This window comes from Nannospalax galili, unplaced genomic scaffold, assembly GCF_000622305.1.
Source record: "Nannospalax galili isolate Female #2095 unplaced genomic scaffold, S.galili_v1.0 scaffold390, whole genome shotgun sequence".
Taxonomy (NCBI): Eukaryota; Metazoa; Chordata; class Mammalia; order Rodentia; family Spalacidae; genus Nannospalax; species Nannospalax galili.
This window is the reverse complement of record NW_008330777.1, coordinates 3,493,621-3,514,946: the sequence shown is the minus strand read 5'-3', so window position 1 is coordinate 3,514,946 and position 21,326 is coordinate 3,493,621. Positions and strand designations below refer to the sequence as shown.

At 37.3% G+C, this 21,326-nt stretch overlaps 1 protein-coding gene across 1 annotated transcript in view; it reads left to right on the top strand.

The window, feature by feature from the left end:
- Pawr (pro-apoptotic WT1 regulator) overlaps positions 1 to 21,326 on the top strand; it is a 126,522-nt gene that overhangs the window by 85,010 nt on the left and 20,186 nt on the right. Inside the window, 2 exon segments of the mRNA XM_029555589.1 lie at positions 3,080 to 3,211; positions 11,299 to 11,333. Of these exon segments, the coding sequence (XP_029411449.1) occupies positions 3,080 to 3,211; positions 11,299 to 11,333 (167 nt within the window).

Here is a 21,326-nt window from a genome sequence, read left to right as displayed (position 1 = left end):
GTTTATACTGAGTACAATATTGTATAACTGTAATAATTCAACTGTAAACCTAAAAATTTACAGCCAAATTTGAAAGAGATGCATCTTAGCTCAGAAAATTGTTATTGAATATGTCAATGCTGTTTTAATGAAATGCTTCTTCTAATTATATGGTTATTAAATAAATAATTTTTAAAAAGAATAAATATTTTTAAAATGTAAAAAAAAATAAAATAAAATTGGAGAGTAAAATGTCAAATGTATTCACTTTCTGTTTGTGGAGGGTCTGATTTTTTTACAAAGTAGTTTTTTTTTTTGTGTGTGTGTGTATGTGTGTATGTGTGTGGTATATGCACACATATGTGTGAGGAAGACCTCATATAGGTGCCTTATTCCCTTGAGATAACATCTCACTGTAGCTGGAGCTAGCCTGGCAGCCAGCAAACCTTAGCTATCTATGCACCTGTCTCCGTCCCTCATAGTGCTGGGGTCACAAGTAGATGTTTGGCCACAACTGCTTTCTATGTGGGTGCTGGGGATAGGAACTCAAGTCCTTATATTTGCATAACAAATGCTCTTAATCACTGAACCATCTTCCCAGCCCTGAATAAGATTACTCCCCCATTACTTATCCCAGTTATATAAAACAGCTTAAGGACTTTTAGGATACATATGGCTGAAAGAATGATACTGGTCACTAAAAATTTTAGGAGAGGTTGTGATTAATCTTATAATCCCTTTTCTGAAAGCTTCCTGTAATGTAAGAAACATTCTCTGTATAGATATGCTATGTGTGATGAATAGCTTCCCAGGCCAGCAGATAAAAGGATTTGCCATGGGAAAGAACATTGACAATTTTGACATGGGGTGCATGGTCTCCTTCGCTGATTTGTCTCATTTTGGCAATTCATTATCAGGCATCTACTAGATTTTTCACTTTTCATCTTTTGTTTTTAATTTGCTGGTGTAGAGTTTATAGTTATTAAGGGAGTGGGCAGAGAAAAGGGTAGTTGAGGTACTGGGTTTCAGAAAATAGAAACAAATGTAAATAAAATAGCAGCCCAGTGTTCAGAGAGTTTATGGCTCCCGGCCTCAACTTTTGCTTTTTATCTGTATAACTCTATGATTCGGAATTCTAACTTTAAGCTACTGATACTATATGTTATAGTCAGGGATTTTTGCCATTCTGGTCTTAGGGAACGTTTGCAGAGTAGGCTACAGATGAGACCACTCATTTTTCCTTTCTAATGCTGAAGCCCTGTAGTATTCTAAGCTGATTTATCACCCAGTATTTCCAGAACATAAGAGATGACATCACTATCTCGAGTCTGATTTCACTCTTAAATACTGTTGCTATTAATTTGTCGTTAAAAGTGATGTTTTCTGTTGATTTAAGAGAGGCTTTTTATCTCTAGTTCCTAAGAGAAGTCCTTTTTCCATTATAATTAAGGAAAATTTGGGGGCTCTTTATTATATTTCTTTTGTTCACTGGGCTTTTTATTTGCCTAGGAGATATATGTGTATATGTGTGTATAAATATATTTTCTTTTGTAAGCTCAGATGATCTACTCTGTCACTGAACTAATCTTTCCACTTGTGTTCCCTGTTCCTGTTCATTTGTACTCAATTGCTGTACCCAGATTCTTTTCCCAAAAACCAGTTTTGATCATTAAAGGACTTGTAGCAATGTAGCGTCTTTCTGTTCTCTGTAAGAAAAAGTCTAAACTTCTCAGGTTATTTATAATTTATGTTTCTTGGAGATCCGAATATATGCCTTCCCAGTTCTTGCCTCAGGAGCTGCAAGGCTGAGACCTTACCCTGCTTGCAGGAGAATGTGCTACCCTGTGGGTCCTGGCAGGAGCCCCTGGTCTCCTGGCTTAGAATCAAGAGTAGTTTGGACTCATAGCAGTAACAGTAGCCACAGTCTCATCACTTTTTTTAACCCAGTTCGAATGGGCTGATGCACTGAGCTGGGGCTGGTTATTTGTGCTCATCTGTCTGCCGCACTTCAGAACAGGACCCTGAGCATTCTTGGAATCTCAGCTTGCTTGCTCCTTTTGTTTTGCCCTTCCATTCTGTTGGCAGACTTCCTCTCCATGCAGCAGATGTCTTCTTTGTGGCTCTCATTGTTGACCTTGTCTTTGAGTTGCTCTTGTCAAACTTTCAGCCTCTCTCCTCCATGTTCTCTGTCTAAATCCCCCAGTGGCCCTTCTTGGTCCACAGTGGCCTCTGTTATCTTGTCCTCTTAAGGACAATTTGTTAGTCCTGGTGTCTTCCCTACCATCCTGGGCTTTGCTCAGTGTCTTAGTGTCTTTAAGAACAGTGTCTATAGATATTCTTTTTTGATCTCTCATAGAACCCAAAGAGGTCCGGCCTATTGTAGAAATGTGCTGTAAGGAACACATAACCAGTCTTATAATAAGTATAAAGGATAGAGATTTGTTTCTCTTTTGTTGCTTTCTTTTGGCAAATCTGGAGATAGATAATTACTAGTGTTGATTCAGCTTTTTAGTAACCCTCTAGTAAGCATCAGTATGCTGTTCTCACCTTCTAAATTCCCTTTTGTCCATATCTGTACTTCCAAATTATACTCATCCTTTAAATTGCTAGGTTTTCTTGAGATGTCCTTAACTCCAGGTGAAAATATTTTTTATATTCCCATTGGCAGTGCCAAGATAGAAAATGACCATTATGACTAGCTTATCTATTTGCATATATGCCTTCCTTGCTAAACTGTAAATTCCATGTTTATAGTGTTGCCTCTATCTTATTTAAGACAGGTATAGTGAGTTTCCTTGTTGAATGAATGAATGGTGGAGAATGAATGAACCATCTCTTTAAGAAACTTGTCACTAGTAATTAGGGTTTTGAGAAAAAATATGTTGCCAAGGATGAAAATGTGGAGGTGATAGTTTTTAGCAGAGAGCTTAATTTACAGAAATTAAATGTAATTATTGCTAAAAAGGAGTATCTTTATTGTTTAAACTTAATTTATGAATGTCCAAAGATTTTTTTAACTATCAGACATAATTTTTACATAACATCAGAATGTTCTAGTACTCATTTTGGGGAATAAAATGGAAACTCTTCTTTCTTTCAGTGCCTAGATGAATATGAAGATGATGAAGCAGGACAGAAAGAACGGAAACGGGAAGATGCCATTACGCAACAGAACACGGTGCAGAATGAAGCTGTGAGCCTGTTAGATCCGGGCAGTTCCTATCTGTCCCAGGTGAGCATTTAAAGCTGCCCGCATTTAAAACTGCAGTTGTTAACAGCAGATTTTTAACTTGTGGTCATTAATTTTTCCAGTCTCACTTTGGTGGCAACAGGTTTATTTAGGCATCTCCTATGAGTTTAACCACTGATTTTCCTTATATCTAAATACTTACTGATTCAATCAGTGTTTGATTCTTAGTCTCTGAACAAAGAATGTTGACTAACTGGCTAACTGACTGATTGACTGACTGACTGACTGACTGACTGACTGACTGACTGACTGACTAGCAGGTATAAGTAACATCAATTGTAAAACAACCAAGAAAAATAATTACCTCATTACAAAGTAAGAATTAGTAAGGTGAACTTAGTGTCCAATTCTCCTCTAGATTGACAGTAAATTAGAATTACATAGAGAAAAAAGTTGACTAGGTTTCTCCAGTAAACATGCTGGGTATGGTGGCACATGCTTTTAATCTTAGCAGAGGCAAGTGGATGTTACAGAGGCCAGCCTGGTCTATAGTTCCAGGCCAGCTGGGGCTGCAGGGAGACCTTGTCACAAAAAACAAATAAGCAAAATACTTAAACTTGATATAATATTAGGGATAGTATAGTATTAAGAATTGTCAGAAACATCTATATCTGTATATTATTTCTGTATAATAGCTCTTACAAATAAAGTTTAATTCAGTTTTACATTAGTTGTTTACTTTGAGTACCAAACAAATCATTCTACAGACTATTTATTGGGGGTGGTTCTCAGGACAGAATCCACTGACTGACAAGTGACCTCATCTCTAGAAACTGCAATTTTAAACAGCAGTTACATGAATTGTGTTTTGAAATATTTTGGATATAATCTGTCCTGGTCTTGTTATTTTTGTGGCCTTATAATTCCTTAGTTGTTTACTTTGAGTACCAAACAAATCATTCTACAGACTATTTATTGGGGGTGGTTCTCAGGACAGAATCCACTGACTGACAAGTGACCTCATCTCTAGAAACTGCAATTTTAAACAGCAGTTACATGAATTGTGTTTTGAAATATTTTGGATATAATCTGTCCTGGTCTTGTTATTTTTGTGGCCTTATAATTCCTACCTCCCTCTCTCCTTTCCTTCCTTCCTTCCTTCCTTCCTTCCTTCCTTCCTTCCTTCCTCCCATCCATCCATCCATCCATCTGTTGTATGTTTGCTTGGTTGGTTGATTGGTTTTGATTTTCTGAGACAGAGTCTCATGTATAGTCCTTGCTGGCCTGGAAATTGCTATGTAGACCATACTGGCCTCAAATTTAGAGATCTTCCTGCTTTTGCCTCCTGAGTATTGGGATTAAAGGCATGTGCCCCCACACCCAGCTTTTTTCAAGATTTTTTTTTTAGGGGCTAGAGAGATGGCTCAATTCCTTCCTTCCTTCCTTCCTTCCTTCCTTCCTTCCTTCTCTTTCTCTCTCTGCCCCCCCCTTCTTTCCTTCTTTTGCATGCACTTGGTACATATGAACAGACCAGATGACAAACCTCACCTCAGGTGTCATTCCTCAGGTCTACTTAATTTATTTTTTTAATTTAAGACAAGGTCTCTCAGTGGCCTAGAACTTTCCAAGTAGGCTGGGCTGGGTGGTAACTCAGCCCCAGGGATCTGTCAGTTTCTGTCTTTCTAGAGCTGGGATATAAGCATGTGCCTCCATACCCAGGTTTTGAGACAGGATCTTGCTATGTACGAAGGCTTGGCCAGCCTCCAGACTTGCTGGAGCTTTTGATCCTCCTGTCTCTGTCTCTATGTGCTGCCATCAGACACAGCTTGCATCTCAAGCTCATCATGTCTTTTCAGAGTCTACTCTTGGCTTTCTTTCCTTTTTTTTGAGACAGAGTCTTGAGTGTCCCAGGTTACTGACCTCAAACTCACTATGTAGCAAGGATAACTTTGAATTTCTGATCTTCCTGCCTCTACCCCCTGAGTGTTAGGATCACAGGTGGGTACCACCATGCCCAGTTTTGCAGTGCGGAGGCAAGCACTCTATTGAGCTACATCTCCATCCCCTAGCCTTGACTTCTATTATAATATGTAATATGACTTTAGAAGGAATTTCAGAGGAATATACACATTTCCCTATTTAATTGCTAGAAACAGATTGAATGTGTACCTATTTGTTACTTTGCAATCTTATGAAAGCATTTGGCAGTGGGGTGTGAAATATTTTCAAGTGGTTAGGAAATGCAGATACAAACTTCTTCTGTCTGAGGCTGAAGTTACTGACACATAGGTTCATAGTGATGGAGGTTCATATTTCCCCCTCATCCCCCAAGTTGCTGTTATATGGGTGATAATCATCACAGTTCTAGGAAAAGTAGTGGAGTAGCACACTGTTAGAGCGGGCCAGATGCTATCAGCCATAGTTCTTGCAACTGTCTGTGCCTGTTCATAAAATACCTTGGTATTTTTTAACAAAGTTGAAATTAAATCTGGCCCTCTTTCAAGACAATTTCTCCCATGATGAAGGTTTAACTTGTGATAGAAATAAATCCACCATTTTAATTAAAAGTCTAGACCTGGTTTCAGTTCATGCCCTCTTCTTACTGTGGCGTACCAAAAACAATGGCATAATGAGATAACCTCAGACAGTGGCTTTAGAGAAAGGGCTGATTTCTTTCTGTAAAGAAAGGTTCTACCCACTCACAGACTGGTTATTTCCAAGTACATACACGCAGATGTGGAGCTCCGGCCCAGCTGACTGGGCACTCAGGAGCATTCTGCCTTGCCTAGCCTGTCTTCGTCTAGCTTTGCTGACCTCTTCCCAGGCCTGTTCGTTTTGTCAGTTTCTGTCTGTTTGATTTATTAGTAATTGGCAGTAAAGGTTGGTCACTCACTGGTGACCTTGGCTTCAAATGTATTTTGCCTGGCTGCTTGCTTAGGATGAAAGTGAAGCTGAGTCTTCCCCATTGGCCTCCCTGATTGCCTTAGCAAAGGTAGCATTGGGAAGAGGAACTGCTCTGTCCACATAGTTGACCTCTGAGTTATAGTCTGTTACTCCTAAAGGATGGATATTTATAGCTTTAAAATCAAGAGGAGAGAGAGGAGAGAGAATGAGGATATTAGTATCATGGGTTGTTCTGTAGTTTCTTTCAGTGGGACAGAGAGACTTTCTTAGCTTTGTTTATAGTTCTGAGCCACTCCATGAAATAGATCTTTAGAAATGAAAGCGCAAATGTGAATATAAGTTTGGCATGGCAGTATGCTTTGTGAAAGGTTAGAACATTTTATTTCTAATTTAAATTTTATATAATATAGGATAGTGATAGCAGAAAATGGAAATTCTTTTGCTGAAAAAAACTTTTTTAAGAAATAACATTTCTTATTGTTGGCTATGGTTTCATACTACCCTTTGAGTAAAAATTGCTGATTAAATTAAGTTTGGAAAATAATAGAACATGTAAAGGAAAGTACATGATTTGAGTTGGTCAGTTTATGGTCTGTCATTTTCTATGATCTATTAAATTTCAAATTTTTAACCTTTTTTTTCTTTAAGCCACACAATCATGTGGTACAAAATGCAAAAGGTACAACTGTGTGGTAAAAAGTCTTTAGCTACTGGATTAGCTTCTCTGAAAGCAGCTAGTGCTTTCTGTTTTGTATATCACACAAATGAAATATTAATTCACAAATTAAATCTCTCTCTCTTTGCTGGGTGTGGCGGTGCACACCTTTAATCCCAGCACACGGGAGGCAGAGCCAGGCGGATCTCTGTGAGTTCAAGGCCAGCCTGGTCTACATAGTGAGTTCCAGGAAAGCTGGGGTTACAAGGAGATCCTGTCCCAAAAAGACAAAACAAATCCAATTAATAAAACTTTTGTGCATATATAAAGATATATCATCTCTCTGTGCATATGAAGTGTTCTTCAAAAAAGGCATTTGAGCAAGGGGTAGTGGTACGTGCTTTTAATCCTAGCACTTGGGAGACAGATCCACCTGGCTCTGGGATCTGGGAGTTTGAGGCCAGCCAGGACTGCATAGTGAGACCCTATCTCAAAAACAATAACAACAACAAAAAACAAAATATACAAGGCACCCATGTTAAAGTCTTGGTCCTACAGTGGTGTTCAGAGGTGACTGGGTAATGAGGGCCCTAAACACTTCAAAGGATTAATCTATTGAATTAATAATTTGATGGCATTATTGAGTTAGGATTAATTTATTAGTAGATTCCTAATTTGATGGCATTATTGGGTTATGATAATCTATTGGTCTATGAATAATTTGATGGCGTTATTGGGAGGTAGGTCCTAGTAAAAGGGGTGTGTTGTTCCTTCTTCGCTCTCTCTGCTCCCCAACCATCCTGAGATGACCAGCTTTGCTCTACATGCTGCTTACTACAGGCCTGTCACATGCAACCAGCCAGCTATGGACCAAAACCACTGAAACTGGGAGCAAGGTCAAATCCTTCTTCCTTTTAAGTTGTTTACACTAGGTATTTTGTCATAATGATAAAAAGTTGACTCAAGCAGTATTTTAACCGGACCGTTTGGCATCACCCCTCTTCACTGAATATTATAGACAGACTTCTGCAATTGTAGATAAAGAGCTTCAATGTTATTTTTCACAAATGTAGAATATTCCATATAGATGGACTAAAATTTTTTGAGCTACACTTGATTGTTAAGATTGTTTATGGGTTTTTTTTTTTGCTGTTAAAAACAAATGCAGTATTGAAAAACTGTGGACATTTTGTGTCATTTTTTTGTGTCATTCTGCATATGTGTGATTGAATCCTGATGCCGAAATTACTGGATGGAAAGGAATGTGCATTTGGAATTTTTATATTCCTAAAATGCCTTTTGTAGGTGTTGCAGTGTGAGCAGCATTTGTTATTCAAAGCTGTTGTTTCATGCCAGTTGTGGTTGTGCTTACCTGTAATCCTAGTGCTTAGGAGATGAAGAAAAGAGGATCAGGAATTCAGGGCCAGCCTCTATTACATAGTGAATTAGAGACCAGCCTGGGCAACTTGAGACCCTGCCTCAAAACAAACAACAACCACAAACTTGTTTTAGTAATAGAGAATTTTCTTTTTGAAACTTACTTAGTAATTAAGATAAATTATCCATTAATGATAACTTTCAATGGTTAAAATCGTTCACTGTTGTAAATAACACTTGAATTGATAACTATGTATTAAGCCTTTGTATTTTGAATTTTTTCTTTGATTAGATTTACAGAGGGAAGCTTACTGGACTGAAAATACATAAAGCATTTTAAGGATATAAGAAAATTTGATATATACTGCCTAAGTTACTTAGAAAAATAGATTTATCAGTTTGTCCAATCAATGGTTCTTCCTGACTGGGTATTACTAATTTTCACTTTACAATAATAACCTCAACTGCAACGATTTATAGATTTTTTTTTATAGTAAATTACTCTTCTCTGTTGCTTTACCATGATTTCCAGGAACGTGGTTGACTGCATAACCACAGTACTTTACCATGAAAGCGTTGTTATTTCATATTCAGGCCTTGCTAAAGTTCTACCAGTTGCCTGTCATGTTTTGACATAGAGCAGAAGAATCCTACTCAGAATCACAGTGCCTTAATTGCCTGAACTCCATCCCTTAGTCGGAAAGCATTTTCTAGGCTTTCCTTGCTGTTTGCGTTCTAACCCTTTTAAAGATTTTAAAAGCTGAATTGATGACATGTCCAACAATTTGGGCTGAGTAACATTTACTTACAGGAAACCCAAATGTGGAAAAGATGGAGACATACTGAAATTGTTTGTAAAAAGTTCAATTGTACTTGATCCGGGCTTTAAAAGTTTCAGAGGCCATGTAATTAGATCTTTTGAAAACCTCAAAGTCTGTTATACAACAGATTTCAAGTATACTTTTCCTGGCATAATGTTTCCTGCAATGGGATCATTTATATTGCTAATGGGAAGGGGAACTACCTGTGCAGAGCTGTAAAACTGTGGGCAAAGCACAAACTGTTTTGTGTAAGTTTAAATAAAGCATTGGGTTCGTTGGAACTTAGAATAGTCAATGCGGAAATCCGGTGAACACACACAGTCTTTACAGGTGCAGTGGTGGTTCAGACCTCGTAATGTATAAACAGAAAAGCATAGGTGAAATAAGATCAGACAACTAGAAGCCCAGGAAGATTATTTCACATACAGAGTGGAACTGTCAAGTTCGGCAGTAATTACTAATATTACTATAAGTGCCTCATAATTAGTTAGTTCCTCTACTTGGGCATTTCTGTGGTCATGGCAATGAAATTTCTAGCTAGTTAAATCTAAGGTAGAGTTTATATTTGTATAGAATTTTGTTTCTATGGGGAAAAACATTGAACATCTTCCTTAGAATTACAGAAGAATCTTGTACTAAAATGGGTAGTTATGCATGTGTTCTTTGCTATTATTCTCTAGAAATAACCTAATTTTATAAATATTATATTTGATACTTCATCAAGTACAAAGAATAACCTACTTCCTCATCATTAGTAGGGGGATACCTTTTTAATGGTCATTGGACCATTAACAGCAGCCTCACCAGAGTACCAAGTTCAGTTCATGGGGTCAGCCCCTCTAGACACTCCAGGACCGTGTGATCTAGTTACTTCTGCACCTGCTAACTTCCTAAGGGCTGACCCCCTCCCCTTCCCTTGTAGCATCAGATTTAATAAAATGATTTCCTTAGATTTGGGAGCAGAGAAAAAGGAATTGCTGGGAAAGGTTCCTGGCTTCTAGAAGCTTATATTTTACTTAGAAAACAAGGCATAAAATGAAACATGGAGATTAAGTTATCTTTAAGTAGTTTATGCTGTTCTATTAGGAATTCATTGCCTTTGAATCGTTACTATATATGGAAAAAGTTGATAAAGATTTTTCATATCCCAGTTAGCTTCTTAAACTTTTAGCTACCAAACTGAAGTTGTAAGCTGTTGTCAATTGCAAGCTAATTGTTCTGCTCATGTATATCATGTAATCCCCACAAAACAATCGGTGTTGCTGTGACTTCCTGTTAGAAACAAGGAGACTGGAAGAAACCTGAACCCAGCCTTTCAGAGCTACCATGGCTGGCCTGGGTGGAACTTTCCTTCCTCTTCGTATGGTGTGCCGGACAGTTTCCCCACGTTGCTAGGCCATGCCGTCAGTATTTAGTGTTTTGCTGTGGAATTGCTGTTGTCTTATAAAGGGAGCTTATTCTTTCATTTTAACGAGATGAGAAATTCTTTTACAATCCCTCCTAGATTTAAGGCTGTTATCAGTTTTAAAAAGGGCTCATCATTTAATTTTGATCTGCTTTATTAAGATGAAAGTACAGTCATATCTGGAGAGCCCAGAGTTGTCAAAATTACTGCCTAGTTATTTGCAGAGTAATTTTCCCACCCTAGTGAGTTATGTTAACTTTAATCAGTCTTTCCTCTTCTTTTATTGTTGTAGCTTAGGATCATCACAGTAACATGTACTTTTCTCATTTTTTATTTTTAGCTGTAATCTTCAGAAATAATCATTAATCTCTGTATGTACGTGCTGAACTATAACTTTTTGTAATGAGAGCGTAATAAAAGACAGGGATAAAATTATAATGATTGTAGGGCTGGAGATGTAGCTAAGTTGGTAGAGTACTAAGTTGGTAGAGTACTTGCCTAGTATGCTGGAGGCTCTGAGATTGATCCACCCATACACTGAGCATTGTGGTGCACGCATAAAATCCTAGTACTCAGAGGTGGGGGCAGGAAGATAGGACATTCAAGGCTGTCCTTAGTTCCCTAGAGAGTTCCAAGCCAGCCTTGCCTATATGAGACTCTGTGACCAAAAAAAAAGTTACAGTGATTGTGTTTTCAAAATGCTCATTGATTGATGAATGATGCCACACCAAAGTCCCTTTTCTAAGCTTTTAAAATACTTCAATATTAAAAACAAAACTTGAACACAGGTAGTTTGGGCTGAAAGATCAGATGTAGGGCCGGCAATGTGAGTTTTCTAAAAAAATGCAGTAATGACTGTCTAAATGGGTTCTTTCACAATTAGATATTCTCTCTCATCTATTTTTCTATAATCTATAATTACATACTTACATATTCTCAGCTGATTTGTCATACTTTTACTTTACAGGAACCATCTAGGACAGTTTCAGGCAGATACAAAAGGTAAGAATCCTTACGTTCGACTTGTAGACATGGGGATAACATTTGTCTGACAATGACTTAACAATCTAGAACTGCCTAAACTATCTTTCTCAAAAGTTAAAGAGAATTATTAATACTGTGCTCTTAAAAAGAAATTCCCGGGGGCTGAAGAGATGGTTCAGTGGTTAAGAGCACTGACTGCTCTTGTAGAGGACCCAGGTTTGATTCCCAGAACCCACATGTCAGCTATGAACCGTCCTTAACTCCAGTTCCAGGAGAATCTGAAGCCCTCTTCTGACCTCCACAGCATTGCATGACATGGGTGCACTCACATACATGCAGGCTATGCACTCGTACACATAAATGACACAGGTGTACTCGCATACATACAAGCAATACACTCATATACATAAAATAAAAATAATAAATAAAATATTTTTTAAAAATTAAAAAAATAAAAAGAAATTCCCTTGTAGGCAGGAGTGTAGTGTCTGTCTGCTATGACTTGTTCCTGACTTGTCCTGAACCTTTGAAATTACTCACACTGTGAATTTGCATGGGTCTGATGAACTTTGCAAAATAAAAACTTAGACTTGGATTTCCCTCATGTGTTTAAACATTGAAAAAAGTAGACCAAGTGTAATAACAAAATACCATAAACTATTTGGCTTATACAACAAAAATGTATTTTCTCAAGTTTCTAGAGGCTAGAAGTCCAAGACACTGGAGTCAGCCTGCCTAGATTCTATGGTGGTGGTGGTGGGGATGATAATCTCAAACATCTGGTTTGCAGGTGGTCATTTTTTTACTGTATTCTATGACAAAGTTGGAGTAAAGTATTTTGATGTCCTTCTGTAAGGGAATAATCCCAGCATGAGGTCATCCCTGTGACCTCACAGAAACCTAATTGCCTCCCAGCAGCTTCATCTCCAGGGTATCACTTTAGGAGTTCAGTGTCTGGTGCATTGTAGCACATTTGTACTATGAGTAATACCTTATCAGGGTGTGTTTGTGTGTGTACATGTATAGGAAGAAAATTAGAATTAACTGTGAGAAACTGTTCTGTGGAAGTACCAGAGACGTCATCTTAGTTTGTTCTTCATTGCTGTGACAAAATACTCTGACCGCTACCAACTTGGGTAGGAAAGGGTTATTTTTAGCTTACAACTCCCAGGTCACAGTTCATCAGGGAGCCCAAGGTAGGAACTCAGGGCAGGAACCTGGAAGCAGGAGCTGGAGCACAGGCCATGGAGGAATGCTGCTTACTAGCTTGAAACCCTGGCCCCTGCTCAGCCTGCTTTTTTATGCAACACAGGCCCACCTACCCAGGAGTGGCACCACCCACAGTGGGCTGGGCCCTCCCACATCACTCATCAAGAAGATGCCCTTCAGACATGGCCACAGGCCGTCCAATAGAGGAAATTCCCCAATTGAGGCTCCCTCAACCCAGGTGTGTCAAGTTGACACTAAAGCTATCCAGCACAGAGGTAAACTACCTTTTTCCTTATAGAGGTCACAAAGCATGTGCTAATACTTGTGCTAATAATAATCATAGATTGATGGAAAGCTTTTGTTGAGTTCTTACAATGTTAAGGTGCTTCTGTATATTAATCTCATGTGACTCCAATGGTTGGCTTACAAAGTAGATAGACTAGCTACTTGTATTTCAGAGATGATGGGATCTAAAAGATAGAATAATTTCCCTGGTATTACGAACCTAGTTATTAGCATATACTGTATCTTGCCTGACTCCAACTCACTACCTGCCAAGATTTGTACATATAAAACCTTGGTTTTCATATATTCATATGTTAAACTTTAAAATGTTTTGGTAATTCCATGAAAAACATTTTAATAAGAACTCTCATCTTTAACAGTAAGCAAGCATAAATAAAATTTAATTTTCTTTTTTTATAATTGGCCAGAGTATCTAAGATCAGGAGAAAGAACTAAAAAGGCCAAGATAGTCATCAGTTGAGCAAGAAGATACGAAACCATTTTGGGGACACAGAAATCACTTGATATGTTTCCTGTTGCTTCTATTTTCATTTCTGAATAATTTTTTAATGTTCCTTAAAGCTTCTTATATTTATAGATAGTTTAGTGATTTTTATTTACTATGAATAGATTGATTTGTAAAGAATATATTTACTTTTGGTAGAAATCGGTCAAATTAGATTTGGCTTGCCCTGCTCATAGATATATGTTCAAATGAAAAAAAAATTACCATCAGTTTTTTGTTTGAGGAATAAAGAGAAATTTTGTAATTGACCCACTTTGTTATATGTATTTAATCCCAAAAAAATTTAAAATTATCAGCAGCACTTTTTTATATTTGTGTTCTTTAACTGGATTCAGTAAGAGAATAATTTTTTTTTCTATAAGTCCTTACCAAGGGGACTGGAGACATAGCTCAGCAGGTAAAAGAATAGGCTGCTTTTTTGCAGAGAGCCTGAGTTCAGTTCCCAGCACTCACATCTAGTGTCTCACAACTGCTGTTACTGCAGCTTCAGGGGTTCTGATGCCTTCTTCTGGTCTCTAGGGGCACCTGTACTCAGGTGCACACACCCTCACACAGACACCCACATATACAGAACTAAAAATAATAATAAAAAGAAAATGTAAAATTGTCACAAAAACTATATTACAAAATTGTCATTGTGTTCAGTCACATAGAAAATTGTCTCCCATGCTATATATTTTCATTTTTAAGATTGTAACCATTGTTTTACTTGTCATATGTTCTTAGGCTTATACTCATTTTTTTAGCCCAGAGCATCTGTTTTGTTACTTTTCAGCTTGCAATGATTGAGCCCTCTTTTACACTACTAAAATTACTTTTAGTAGCACTAATACTTGAGAGGCTGGGAAGAATGTGAGTTTGGCTAACTTGAGCTACATAGTGAGAGCCTGTTAATATAATCTAAAAAGCAAAAGATGTAAAAAAAAAAAAAAAATGAAACAAGCACAAAACCTAGAATGTGTGTCTGAAGCGATCCATTCTTTATCTCTCAGGACTATCTTACACTTTCTGTCAACAGTTCGTTACTTTCACTAATATGTCAGCAAGTTGTTGCAGTGACTGGAGAATGGGTGTTTCTTGATGAGGGTGTTCTCTGACAAATGGACATGACAAAAATGAGGAATGGGCTCAAAGATAAAAAGTTGCTGTTTGACAGTATTTCCTGTAAAGTAAATTGACACATAGACAACTGGATATAACTCCTAAAATGTCATTAGTGGTTTAAAGTACCCAACATTTTGTTCTTCCATATTACTAATACATCCTTCATTTTTTTCTTATGGACATCAAGAATGCATTTTTTTAGTGCTGTTAACAATTCATACTAGTTATGCTATGGTTTTGTTGTTGTTGTTTTCTTTTTTCTTTTTGAGACAGGGTCTTCCTGTAGCCCCAGCTGTCTTGGAACTTGCTATGTAGACCAGGCTGGCCTTGAACTCACAAAGATCCACCTGCCTCTGCCTCCCAAGTGCTGGGATTAAAGGCATGTGCCACCACGCCCAGCACTAGTTATGCTGTTTTTAAAGTACAATTGACTCTTGTCTATTTAGAAAGTCTCTTGGGTTCCACTGTTCTAAATTTTAAATTAAAACTGCTTGGAGATGAGGGTCATGGAATTTCTGATATTTGATTTAGGAAAGATCAATCAGTTTATAGATGTTTGTGGGTTTTTGTTTTCCCATTGCGTAATTATGTCACTAGAGTGTTTATGTGGTTGGGTTTATAATGCATTGATTAAAAGTAAGAAAAAGAGGGGAGATAAGACAGTCCTTATGGACTGGGAAGGGCCAATGTTTGCTCTGGTCGATTCTGTACTCTTCGTTCTTGAGTGTGGAATTCAACCACCAGAAATGGCACTGATTTAAAGCACAGGAAACAAGACACATAGTAAAGTTTTATTCTTATACAGTAACTCCCTGGGTGTTTTTATAAGCATGTTTAATTCAGTATTAACTGTTTTATTACACAAACTAGTAAGTGACTAACACTCTTCTCCATCCCAGGAAACATTAGTAAGTTTAATGGTTTATAAGGTACCACTCATCCTTTTCCTAATCTTAGTCCAGTAGCCAGCAGGCATTTTACCTACAGGAGCAAAAGGGCTTTGGTTCAGTGAATGTTAAGCTGTGTTCCCTTTGAGTAGACACTGAGCTGTAAGAGAAATCTGCACATTTCATAGTATCATAGTTTTGTAATTCATGTAACTTTATTATTGCTTCTCTTCCCTTATATTTTTTCAACTTCTAAGAATATTGGGGGTGAAATTTTTACATAACAGTATTGTTTTCTGACTTTAATTTTTAATTAGTTTATTATTGTGTATGTGTGTGTAAGTGCATGTGTGCTATAGCATGCATGTGGAGGTCAGAGCACAATTCGTAGCACATTCTCTTCTTCCATCTTTATGTGGCTTTTAGGATTGAACTCAGGCTTACATGGCAAGCGCCTTTACCTTCTGAGCCATTATTAAAATGTAATCCTATAAGCCAAATACTACTGACATTTAAAAAATATTTTATTTACTAATTTTATTTTCTGTGTATGAGTATATTGCCTGCATATATGTAAGTACACCTGTGTTGTGCAATGCCTGTGGAAGTCAGAAGAGGGAGTCAGAATCCCCTGTAACTGGAGTTATAGATGGTTGCTAGTCGTTATGTGGGTGCTGGGTATTGAACCCTCTGCAAGAGTAGCCAGTGCTTTTAGCTGCTGAGCCAGCTCTCTAGCCCCAACATTATTTTTATTATTTCTGGTTTGTTTTTCTAAAAGGTTTTTTTATTTTATACAAAACACACTGGACATGTAATTACACATTCTTGTTTGCTCCGCAGTATAACATGTGTAACATGGGTATCTGCGAATTACTTTTCAGTTGTACAGACAATGGCTGCTACCAGCTGAGTGATCTCTGCCTTTTCAACATATACAGCACACAAATACAGCAGAAACTACTGCTTTGGGGACCCGCAACTGCTGCTTTATTTGTTTAAAGTATGGTTAGGATTCTTTCTTGTAAAGGTTAACATTCTCTTCCATAGTCAGTTCTGGTGTAACACCTGTTTTCAATAGGCAAGTTTGTCCCAGTTGATATATTAGGAAACAAATCTACCCTACCTGAGATGCACATTTTTTGTGTATAGGTTTCTTCACAAGGAATACTAGGTTGATGCAGAAAACTACACCAAGTTTAAGCTCTACAGGAATATACAAAACACACTCGTGTGCATACTGTCCACATCTGTCAGCTAGCTCAGTGTGAAGCCCAGCCTGCCTTTCAGGTGCAGTCCTGTACCTTCCAGTCTGATTTCAGATCTGCCCTCCTCACATTTCATAGTAAATCATAAGCCCTTTTAATAGGAAAGCTGTTCCTTTTCAAGATCTTTCACATTTGATATTTTAGTAAATGTTTTTGATAGCTTCCTAAATGCCAGGCATGTAAGAGCTAGAACATGTTAATTTTATAAATGGACAATAATTAATGTCCTAATGCAAGCATTCAGAATTAATTGGGACATTGGTACATTTTACAGGAAGAATTCTTCCCTGGTGAATATGTGACATTTTCTATGCTGTAAATATTATAGTTGTGACTTACATAGTATTTACTTCGTACTTGGTACATAGAGTTTACTCAACTCTTTTACTTTGTTCTATCTACATTATCAAAAACTAGCTTTTGTTCCCAGTTATGACCTTGTTCCACAAAATCTAAACTGAAATATCCACATGAATGAGAAACTGTGTAATAATTTGGGGGTAGCTTTCTTTTTACCCCTTTTGGTACTTTGGATTCTAGGGCATCACATATGCCAAGCAAGTGCTCTGCCACACAGCTGTGTCCCCAAATTCCTTGTTTCACCTTTACACACAGTTTACATATTATATTTGTAAATAAATCACTAAACCTTTGCATACTATTTCCCTTGTTCTCTTTTATAAAGAACTTTATTGAGCTGTAATTCACACACCATAAAAGTTATTTTATGGTTTACATTTCAGCAATTTTTAGTGTATGCACTACTATTAATGGTAGCATTTGTTCTTTCTTTAAAAAAAATGTTTATTAAGCAATCTCCATTGTTCCCCTTCTCTAGCTCCTAGCAGTGTTTTTTTTTCTTTGTAACTTGTCTATAGTAGATAATTCATTTACATGGAATCATATCTGTGGCCTTTGTTCCTGCCTTCTTTCACTTAGCATGATGTTTTCAAGTTTTCTGAATATCATACCATACAATACACCACAGTTTATTTAGCCTTTCATGAGTTAATGAACACTGGGGTTATGTACATTATTGGGGTAGTATGAAATGCGTGTATATACTAACAGATGTAGAATATGCCTTAAACATTTGTGTACAAGTTTTTGACTAGTCTCTATTTCTTCTTCATACATAGAGACTTTGGTACTACTGCTTTGTTGCAAGCTTTCCCCCTCCCAAACAAAAATGGACAATGTCCATCAAATATTTACTGACTCATTTTGAAGTGCAAGGACTATGTTTGGCTCTTGGGGAGACTCATGCTAATAGTGTGGAGTGTATAATTTTAACCGTTCTTTTTGGATGTAATGAGCTACATCTGCAAGAATATTTTCTTTTCTGGATGTGCTTCGTCTAGTTCTTAAGTGGTAATATTTGAGCAGCCAGGTATATTTGATGAAATAGTTACACTTGCACTCTTTATGATAATTATTTTTAAGACAGCAGAAACAAGCATATATCCTGTAACTAGAAAAACTTAAATTTTATAAATAGGTAGTAAGCTATTTTTTATAGATAGATAAACAGTTGCAATGCAGCCATTAAAATTATTGCCATAGAAAATATTAATTATATATGGAAAATAATGTGCATTTGTTAAATGGAGAATACGTAGATTTCACATTACAAAAATGTATCATACAAAACAAAGAGTGTCATAATGTATATATAAGGTGTTCTTAAACTGAGATCTCTGTTGTCATGAGCTGCCAGAAGTCTACATAAAAGAACATAATGCTTTTTGGGAGCGGGAATCCGCATTTTTTGTCAGATTTTTTTCAAGATATCTGTGATCCAGGAAGATTAAAAGCTTTTACCTCTGGGTTGTTAGGATCCTGGTGATACTCATTTGTATTTTCTGTTTCCTGCAGCAAGTATGTATCACAATTTCAGTAAAGAGTCAGGGAGTTGATTTTGAGTTTTAGTTGTTGTGGGTGCTTGTATTTAAAGGAAAAAGGGCCAGGGCTGTTTTGAAGAATAGGACAGTATGTGGGAGAGGGAAGGGCACACTGAAAGACTCTAAAGCGTGGAGACCAATGATGTACTTACTGGTATTTAGGAAGGTCATGCTCTGACTAACACTTCTGAATCTTGATACCCATTATTAAAGTAAGATTTTACCCATGAGTCTTGCATTTCATCTCATTGCTAAGCTTTAAGATGTCTGTATTAGTGGAAAATTCTTCTGACTGTAATCTCTTAATGCTACCAATCTCGTTCTCATGATAGTTTTAGAATAACAGTATTATTTTCCCCAACACGGTTACACCCTCTCATCTTTCCACAGAAGATGTGAAAACTCCCAGAAGGGGAAAAACTTCCAGTAAAGGGTAGTATTTATCTTTGATGATACTGCTTATTATTTTCCCTTTACTGAACATTATAGTTAATATCCTTGTAGCTAAGAACACACAAAGTTTTGTTTTTGGATCTTAGTTAGACATTTATGTTAACATTCCTTACTAGAACATTACAAACTTTTGGGAATTAATGAAACAAGTTTTATGCCGAATGTTTTCCATTGTGCATATCCGGCCTACAAAATAAGTTGAAAACATTTGTTTTACAGTAAACAGCTAAATTTGGCAACAAAATCAAGCAACACAGTTCTTCATAATTACAGCAGTGTTCCTTTCTAACCTAGTCTGTACTGGGGGTAAAGAACTGATGTAGTTTTCCAGCAATTATTATTCTTTCCTTTCTTACTTGCATAACGGTATCATTTATGTGTTGGCATGCCTAATATGAAAGGGTTTTTAAATTGTTAATAATCTAAACTATTAAAACTTTTGTTTTTTAAAGTTTTAATTGATATATATGTGTTTATAGGGTGTAATGCAATAATTCAATGCATGAATACAATGTGTAATGATCAAATTAGGGAAATTAGACTTTCCTTCACATTTATTGTCTGTACATTTTGGGAATCTTTGTACTCTTAGTTTAAAATATATCATCAAGCCGGGTGTGGTGGCTGGCGCATGCCTTTAATCCCAGCACTCGGGAGGCAGAGGCAGGTGGATCTCTGTGAGTTCAAGACCAGCCTGGTCTACATAGTGAGTTCCAGGACAGCTGGGGCTACAGGGAGACCCTGTCTCAAAAAGACTATATATATATATATATATGAGATCAATTGTTATGGACTATGACCATCCTACTACAATATAGAATACTATAAGGAATTCCTATACAACTATTTTGATAACACTTTCTTCTTTTCATTGATTAAACTCATTCTTTGACAGTTTCTTACAAGTGTCTAGTGTTTTGTGCTTATGCTCCCGCATCACCCTTTTCTGTCTTCCTACTTTCGCTTTTCTCCCACCCTTCAGAGGTCCCTCTCCCACATTCTTTTTTGTTTGTTTTCTTTTGTGATCCCCTGATCTTTTTTTTTTTTTTTTCAAGACAGGAACTCTTTATAGACCAGGCTGGTCTTAAACTCAAGTGCTGGGATTAAAGGTGTGCACTACCACTCGTGACCTACTGATTTTAGCCAGGACTGTCTGTGCACAGGTGTAGAACTATTCCTTGGAGCCTCGTGGGATTATCATTTGGTACATAACTGAAAACCATGGTTGCCCCTCTCCTAGAATCCATTAGTTACCAAAAGTGTAGCAGGGAGAAGTCTGGCCCATGAACCCCTTCTTAACCCATGATTGGCTTCTGACAGGCCCAGTCTTGTGCAGCCAGAGCTGCTGTGGGATCATGTTCAGTGGCTGTGTCATGCCCGGAAGACAGCATTTCACGGCTCTTCTGTCCTTCTAGCTCTTAGATTCTTTCTGCTGTCTCTTCCACTGTGTTCCTTTAGCCTTAGAGGGGGTGGCATAAATGTCCTCTTTAGGGCTGAACACTAACTGTCATTTATTATAAGCATTTTAAACAGCAACATTCACCTCCACTCACTGCAAAGAGAAGTGTCTCTGATTAAGGATGAGAGTAGCATTGTCTATGGTTATAAGCATAAATAGACTGTAGTTTGGTGCCATGTCAATTAAGCTAAGCCACAGTAGTGAGGTTCCCCTAGGGTCTATGACTCCCCCCCCTACGCTGAGGCATAGAGTTTTTTGACCTGGTTGACAGTACCAAGCATGTATTCCCTGCTATGGAGCAGGTTTCAAATCCAATCTGAGAATACTTTATTATACCTGTGACCGTTGGCACATCTTGCCTGGCAGATTGGCATTACAGTTCAGGGGTTCACAGCTTTGAAAGACCATTAATGCCTTATCTCCTCCAACAGCATTGGTTATTGTTGATTCCATATCTTAATTATGGTGAATAGTTCTGCAGTAAACAAGGGAGTCTGGTATCTAATGAGTCCTTTTGTATTCATGAGTCTATACCAGTAAGTAGAATTGATGGAACATATGGTTGTTCTGTTTTTAGGTTGTTCCTTATTGTTTTCCATAATGGCTATACTGCTGACATTCCAATCAGAGATGTTTTAAGTGTTCCCCTTTCTCTGTGTCTTGCAGCATTTGATATTTTCTCTCTTTTAGGTAATAGCATTTGAATGGGGGTAAGATGATATTTCATTGTGACTGTAATTTGCAATTCCCTGATAACTGCTAGTTGGCCATTTATTCTTTTGGAATATAGGTCCTTTGGGGGGAATGTGAGTACTTGAGACTGTCCCAGGGTTTTTTGAAATCTTTCTACTTAGATGTAGGTACTTCCTCTTAGTACCATTTTTGTGGTATTGCATAAGTTTTGATAATATTGTATATTCAT